At 35.9% G+C, this 8,006-nt stretch overlaps 1 protein-coding gene across 1 annotated transcript; it reads left to right on the top strand.

Annotated features, from left to right (window-relative positions):
• Positions 1–1,911: 1,911 nt before the first annotated feature.
• LOC137048072 (uncharacterized) lies at positions 1,912–7,176 on the top strand. The gene is made up of 7 exons (XM_067426057.1): positions 1,912–2,244; positions 4,780–4,979; positions 5,061–5,151; positions 5,415–5,680; positions 5,817–6,025; positions 6,165–6,324; positions 6,507–7,176. Exons 2-7 carry the CDS (start codon positions 4,793–4,795, stop codon positions 6,644–6,646), a joined length of 1,053 nt encoding a protein of 350 aa, XP_067282158.1. The 5' UTR covers positions 1,912–2,244; positions 4,780–4,792; the 3' UTR covers positions 6,647–7,176.
• The last annotated feature ends 830 nt before the right edge of the window (positions 7,177–8,006 follow it).

An 8,006-nucleotide genomic window follows, 5' to 3' on the forward strand; every position in this document is an offset into this window, starting at 1 on the left:
ATGGTAAGAAAAAATAAGAAATCATCGATGCGCTTTTATTTTCGAGTATTTTATGTAGCAGACACTCTGAAAGGGACGAACTTTATGTGAACAGCACGTGTGGGCCTGAAGCTAACCACATGCAGCTGCTAGCTAGCAACTTTCTTGCATGGAAATGTGCAGTGATAGCAGTGCTCATTAATACAAAAAAACCTGTTGTTTTTAAATGTTTTAAAACTATATCGCCTAAGTGATACCAGTTTTCATTAATACCAAAAAAAACAAAAAAATTGCAATATCCATATGCAGATAAACCAGTACACATCGATTTTTTTATTCCAATGACGGCTTTAAAACTATCTCAGTAAGTGCCAAATTCTATTCTTACATTATATATTGTGTTATTACCACTTTATTTAATATAAATATTTATTCAATGTATAATAAAGGCCCATAGCATCTAGAGCAATACACGGCAAATTTCAAATCTTGCGTAATGATGACGTATTTCCGTAGTCGATACTGATTGGATGACGGTCACTGAATGGACGATAAGAAGACGCAAAGAGATTAGGTTTCACAACAGTTGAATTCACAACAGAGGCTGTGACAAAATTTCGACGCTGATTTCAATCGCAAAGGTAAGGCTTTTTACTACTTAATTTGCTCTTTTTACTACTTGATTTACTGTTGATACTAACTTGCTATTTTATATTATTCACAATGTTAAATTGTAATTGCTAACTTCAAGTTATTTTAAGAAAACAATTCAACGATTTGAAGTTAACAAAGTTTACATGCAATTTGACTCAGTTAACACTAAATATGGGTTGTATATTCGATTGAACTACTGTAGAGTGTCTTGCTTTTAAAAAAACATTATTCACAATTAAGTTGTAACTGTTTTTAGTAACGTAAAAATGTTTAGGTCAATATATTTTTAGAAACCATGCTGAACGAATTAGTAACAGTACTAGCTCTGTTAACAACACTAGTAAAGGTGGTAAAAGTTTTTTTTTTTTTTTTGCTGAGCTAACTTAAAGGTAAAATAGTAGAGTGTTAATCCTGTGGGCCTTGCTATTTTAAAACCTTATTCACAACGATAAATTGTACCTGTTTAATAACAATTATTTCAGTCAGTTTTCTTAAAATAACTTGCCTTAAAAATACTACTAAGCAATTAAAAAGGTCTATACTAATTGGCTCTTTTAACACTAGTAAACAAGGTAAAAGTAGTTCTTATGTAAATATATATATTTTTAATTTTAATGTGTAAAAATGTGTTCCTTGAATGCAATGTAAGTCGCTTTGGATTAAAGCGTCTGCCAAATGCATAAATCTAAATCTAATTTGTAACAGTGTTTAGTAACTTAACAGTATTTTAGGACATTATTTGGTTACACTTTCCAAATAAGGTTCATTAGTTAACCGTAGTATTAACTAACCATGAGCAATACATTTGTTACTGTATTTGGTAATCTTTGCTTACTTTGGTTAATAGAAATATAGCTGATCATCATTTGTTCTTGTTATTTCACAGTGCATTAACTAATGCAGCTTTTGATTTTAATAATGCATTAGTAGATGTTGATATTATTATATTAACTAAGATTAATAAATGCTTTAGAAGTACCGTTTATTATAAATGTACAGTTGAATGTTGACTATGTGTGACTTACTATTTTAAAACATTATTCACAATGGTAAATTGTAATTTTCATTGTATGCCGTACAGACTGTTTTTAATGGGCTCCAAACACTTATCCATATTTATTTAATTATAGTTGTATGTGGCGTCAGTTAACGGTTAATGATTGGTTTATTTAATGGCCCCTGTTAACAGTTCTGGAAAAAAAAATGGTAGAACAGATCCTGATTTGTGTATAAAAAGATGTACATTTAAATGTAAAGAAAACAAAAGTACAAGTTCTGGGCAATTAACAGCACATCAGCATGGATCAACACAAAGACAAAATTATAATGTCAATGTTTTAGAATACAAATGTGAATAGTAATGTTTTGTTTGTGTTAATGGTGTTAATGGGCTATTGCAAGCCATGAACTGCTGGGTACTGATCTTTCTTCTGGCTCTTTAAGTGGTGCCCTGTGCTCAAGAGATTATGTTTATATCTGGGGTTTCTTGAAATGTATTTGTGCATTACATTGATTTTAACAAAGCTAAACATTGTTTTTGTGCTTTTGTTTTGACAGACCACGACAAGATCATTGAAGTTGCCAAGCTCTGCACAGAAGTGGCCATTCTGTGTAAGTCATGTCTGAAAACTATGAGTTTTATACTGTGAATTCGAACATTCAAAAAAAGGCAAGGGCAAATGTTGCTCAGATTTTAAGGTCTTTGCAAACTCCTAACTCTAAGGCTAGTGATGACACTGCTTATAATCAACATATTTGTACAAGTAAAAACATAGCCACTAAAGATAAGGACTTTGATAATCATGATGTGGTGGTGTCGGAAGACTCTGTTAATTTAGATGATTATGATGCAGTGATGTCGGAAGACTTTGCAAGTGATTCAGAGAATAGTGATGACTATATGGAGGAAAGTCCTGAGGAAGCTTTTAGAAACACTCTAATTGACTGGGCCATAGACTTCAGAATCACAATGGTTGCATTAACAGCTCTTCTGTTAGTCTTGCGTAGTATGCATCCCAGCCTTCCAAAAGATGCTCGAACATTGCTTAAGACTAACACAATATATAGAATAGAACCAGTAGCAGGAGGTTCTTTCTACTATTTTGGCATTCTTAATACATTGTCTGGTATTCTTGAAAGAATATTGCCCCAGTTACCAAACAGACATACGCTGAGATTGCAGTTGAATTTTGATGGCATTCCGTTGCACAAGAGTTCAAATATGCAACTGTGGCCTATTTTAGGCATATTACAAGGCATAGCCAAAAAGCCTTTTCTAATAGCAATATTTGGTGGCATTTCAAAACCAAAAATATTGGCAGAGTATTTAAAAAGCTTAATTGATGAAGTTAAGGTCCTGCAGTCAGGCTTTATTTTCAGAGGAAAGGAACTACTCCTAAACATTTGTTCTGTAGTTTGTGATGCCCCCGCTCGTGCATATGTTAAGGGAGTTAAGTCTCATACAGGTTATTCGTCATGTGGTAAATGTGTACAGTCTGGTGTCTACATACAAAAGCGCATGACTTTTCCTGAAACTAATGCTGCCCTAAGAACAAATGAAACATTCCGAAGCATGTGTGATGAAGACCACCACATAACTAGATCTCCATTTACTGAACTAGATATAGACATGGTATCATGTTTCCCTCATGATTATATGCATTTAGTATGTCTTGGTGTGATGCGAAGGTTATTAGATCTATGGACAAGTGGTCCTCTCAAGACTCGTTTGCCATCACAGAAAGTAGTCAAATTATCTCAGAACTTACTCTCCATTAAGAATTATGTCCCATCAGAATTTGCTCGTAAACCAAGGTCGATTGAAGAAAAAAACAGGTGGAAGGCTACTGAACTAAGACAGTTTTTGCTCTACACAGGATCAGTAGTTCTTCATGATGTTGTATGCACTCCTGTTTACAATAACTTTATGCTTCTCTCAGTTGCAATTTCAATTCTTATTGATCCAACCCTGTGTTCTGTAATGTGTGAATATGCAAAGGTATTACTAGTGGCTTTTGTGGAGCACTTCACGAAGCTCTATGGCAAGGAATATGTGGTATATAATGTGCATGGCCTTGTTCACTTAGCTGATGATGTGAAATGCCATGGTCCACTTGACAACATTTCCGCATTTCCATTTGAGAATTATTTAGGGCAGTTAAAAAGATTGGTCCGACGGCCATGTCATCCTGTTGCCCAGATTGTACGCAGGATATCTGAAATATCTAGTGGTGGTTCTAAGATCGACCCTTCCAGAAGTTATGTGCGAAAAGAGCATTGTGATGGTCCTATTTTGCAGTTTGTTAATGGAGAAGTGAGACAGTATAAAGAAATATTTTTCCCTGATTTTTGTCTAAAAATTTCTAAAGGCGATAACTGTGTCCGAATTGGTTCCAATATTGGGTTGGTACAGAACATCTATATTCAGAACAATGATGCTTACATCGTATATGCTGAGTTTGAGTCTGTCCGTAGATTTTATGACTACCCAATTGATTCTTGCAGGCTTGGAGCTTATCTCATATCTGATCTTTCTAAAGAATTTAAATGTGCCAAAATTGACGGGACACTTAAAAAATATGTCATACTTCCTTTTCAAAACAAGTTTGCCTGTCTACCTTTACTGCATTTAAATTGACATCAACAGCAGTTCAAGTGTGTGGTCTTAGGTTTGAAATGTAGCATAGATATATTTAAACATAATTCAACTAAATCCCACATTCAGGCTCGTGTAGTGTAACATAACAGTATTTTTGAAAATAGACGGATTAATGTGCAATTCTGGGAGTGTTACATACAGGTGAGTGGGCCTGTACAAACCACCTGCGGTAACACACACTCTCTCTGTGAACTAGGCACATAGTGCTACACACACTGTTGTGTACATAATCATACAAAATACTCTTACAAATGTTTGTTTACATGCTCTTTACATGCATAAAATAAATAATCTTGCACTGTTTCCAAGCCAGGTGATTACCTTATAATGTTGCCCTCATAAGGTTATGTGAAAGTATTTGTTTATTTTTATGTAAAAGCATTAGTTAATTTTTATAACAATTTTTTTCTAGATTTTTTTTAATGTATAGGTAAAATGTGTACAATGGAACAAATTGCTCTTTTTTGTTTTGTTTTTTTTGTTTAAAGATTTCTTGGGAAAATGTTCCATATTGTGGAGTTCATCGAATCATCTGAAGTGGAAGTTGTGCCATCTTCATGGGTGCAGAATGGTACCTGTGCTTGGCCGACTTACAAATCTGTGGCTAAGATCCAGAAGGCTGTAACACTCCATGAATCCCCTAATCATACTTGGTCTGCCTTCAGGGTGCGGATTATTCACAGCACAGGTACTAATATTTTCAAAAAACTGTGATTATTTCATTACTGATACATTTTTGGGGACGTTAACAACCAAGTATGTTTTATAGACACGTATCAGGAAGCTCGGCTCAAACTTCCACAAGCAACTCTGATGTCTGATTTGCAGACAGAGGATGATGATGATGATGATGATCGTCCAGCATACACAAAAAGAAAGAACAGGTTTGTTTGCATTAAGCATTTAATTTTACTGCAGGTGTTTTTCATATAAACAGTGTAGTTAACCACAAAGTGAAAAGTCTGTTAGCGACAACAGAATGAGGGAATAGATAATTACATATTTTTTTATTTTGGGGTAACTGTCTTATATGTAAATTGTACATATATTGCGCTGATGCATTATAATCTGCAAGTTTTGCTATTTAAAGTTGTTTTTTCTTCATGTATACGATTAGGGGAAATAAAAGAAACCACTCTAGTGAGGATGATGAAGAGAATTACTTTGCAAGCAAGAGACTGGAAAAAACAGTCAGGATTGAGGATCACTCAGAAGTTTTTGCAGCACCCCAAATACCGTCACCACCAAGGACTATGGTAGAACCTCTGAGGACTCCATCCAGACACACAGATGGAATTGCAAGTCCTACCACCTCTAGGAATAATTTACGCCCATGTACCAGTGCAGTTGGAGATGGAGACAGAACATGTTGCAGCTCATCATGTGTTTGTAAGTATGAACTTCATCTTTTTAAAGGCCTAATGTAACTAGGGATTTAAGAGTCAACTGACTACCTACCAAAACACTATACAAAAATATACAAAAACAAGCTTCAAGTATGCTTATTTTTATTTGTTTTTTGCAGCCCTGCTCACTGAAGTTTTAAAAGCACAAGAGGTCATCAAACAACAACTTGCCATCATTCTGAAGAATCAGCAGAAACAGAACAGTGCTCAGTCGCAGAGTGATGAACTTCCAGACATCACCACATTCAACCTCCCTTTGTCAGATTTATCTGATCTGGAAAGGCTTGAAAATCAAATAAAGGATCAGCCAGAACAAATGAAGAAGTTGGTAAGTTAAAGTCCTTGCATTGTTCACACAATTTGTCTTGTCTTGTATATATTATAATCACATTGATACTCAGTTACTGTTGTATAGTTGTTTTGCCTGTAATACTGTTTAATGTTTTTTTTTTATCTCCTCTTTAAAGGTAACCTATTTAGGAACTATTGGTGGGTTTTCGACTAAAGAAGCTGTGTGGCGTATCCTGGGAAAGCTTTTGACAAACTCCTTGGCAAAAATAATTAACTGGAGTGGTGCAAACCAAAAAGTGGCATTTCGTGCATTGGCCCTCAGGACTATTGTAGTCAGTAAGTTGATTTTATATACATTCCAGTACATAGAGGCTGTATACATCTGTCATGTAAGATTACTTTCATATGAATGTTGATGGTGTATTATATATATATTTTTTACCAACATCTGTTCTTTGTTGCGCAACATAGTATAACTGTATGACTAACTGTTTTTGAATATGTTTTGCTATTTACAGATGCAGTGAGGACAAATGCCCATACCAAGAGCTCCACTGATAAAGAGGTGGAAAGGTATATAACAAGATGGCTACAACTTGCTCCTGACAGAGATGGAGGAAGGAAGGAAAGAGCGAAGTCGAACGTGTTAAATGTTTAAGATGTTTCATATTTTTTCCTTTTTGCACTATTTTTTATATGCTTTTTTTTTATTAAACTTTTTTTAGATTAAACTTTCTTGACAAATAGTTGTTTTAAGATAGTTCTTGATACTTGTGCAGTTTAATTTTTCCCCCCAATATATTCTAGTTTAAATATTTATGTATTTATTTTCAATAGGTGTTTTAAGATGTTTCTTCATACTTGTATAATTTTATATTCGTTATATATATATATTTATATTCAAGTAGCCATTTTAAGATGTTTCTTTGCTTGTGCATTTTTAACAAAACATTTTTATTCAAGTTTCTTTGAACTTGTGCTGTGTTAGTCCCTTTATACCTGTGCACTTTGATTATTTTTTTTGGTTGTGCTTTAAATTGTTTCTTGATAAACGTGCAATTTTCTAAATAAATATAGTTTTTTCATATTTCTGGTCTTTGTTTTTATATCATTTGCAACAATATTCGGATTAATAATGTTTTAAAGTATGTTAGAATTTTCTTTAAAAGTTGTATTTTAGGCTAAACGTTTTGTATCACTATCCATTTGCTGTCATCTCAACACAAAAGTAGTATATAGGTTATTCAAGAAACATCAATAAAGGTAGACATTTCATAATAACACGGCAAGAATGAATCGGGCCAGCTTTGGCGGGCATTAAGCATTAGTGACGGCCCGATTCCGGCTTGATTGTGGCAGCGTCGGCAGGATAACGGCAGCCGCATCGGGCCCGAGTGCGGCAGACGGAAGCGGGCCGACAGGTAAGTATTCGGCAGGCGAGAATCAAACCGGAACTGGCCCGAGTGTATTTTGCTATCTGGGTTCTCTGGTTTGCACCCGATGGCAACACAGCGCCACGGCTTGTGATGCCACGGTCGCAAAGGGGGGTGATGCTAATGTACGCCCACAACACACCATGTGGTGGACACCACGGCACCAGAGCCACGTATGACACACTGAAACAGGTGGCATATGGGCCTGGGATGCATCAAGATGCGGCAGAGTATGTTAGAGAATGGCTAGTTCGCTGCCAGTTCCAACCAGCAAACCCGAGCCACAGAGCCCCACTACAACACAGAGGGACCACGTTCCCATGGTCAAACCTACAAATCGACCGGGTAGAACCCCTGCCCAGGTCCACAAAAGGCAAAAAGTACTTTCTCACAGTGGTGTGCCAGTTTACCAAGTGGGTGGAGTGTCAACCAGCACCCAACGACACCGCCCAGACCACGGCATACCACCTGATGAATCACATCTTTTTCCTGTCAAGATTGCCACTGAGAATCAACTCAGACAGAGGCATCCACTTCACTACTGAGGCCATGCAACAGATCTGGAAATGCCTAAGAAACGCGGCC

Source organism: Pseudorasbora parva, chromosome 19, assembly GCF_024679245.1.
Source record: "Pseudorasbora parva isolate DD20220531a chromosome 19, ASM2467924v1, whole genome shotgun sequence".
In the NCBI taxonomy this organism is placed as follows: domain Eukaryota; kingdom Metazoa; phylum Chordata; class Actinopteri; order Cypriniformes; family Gobionidae; genus Pseudorasbora; species Pseudorasbora parva.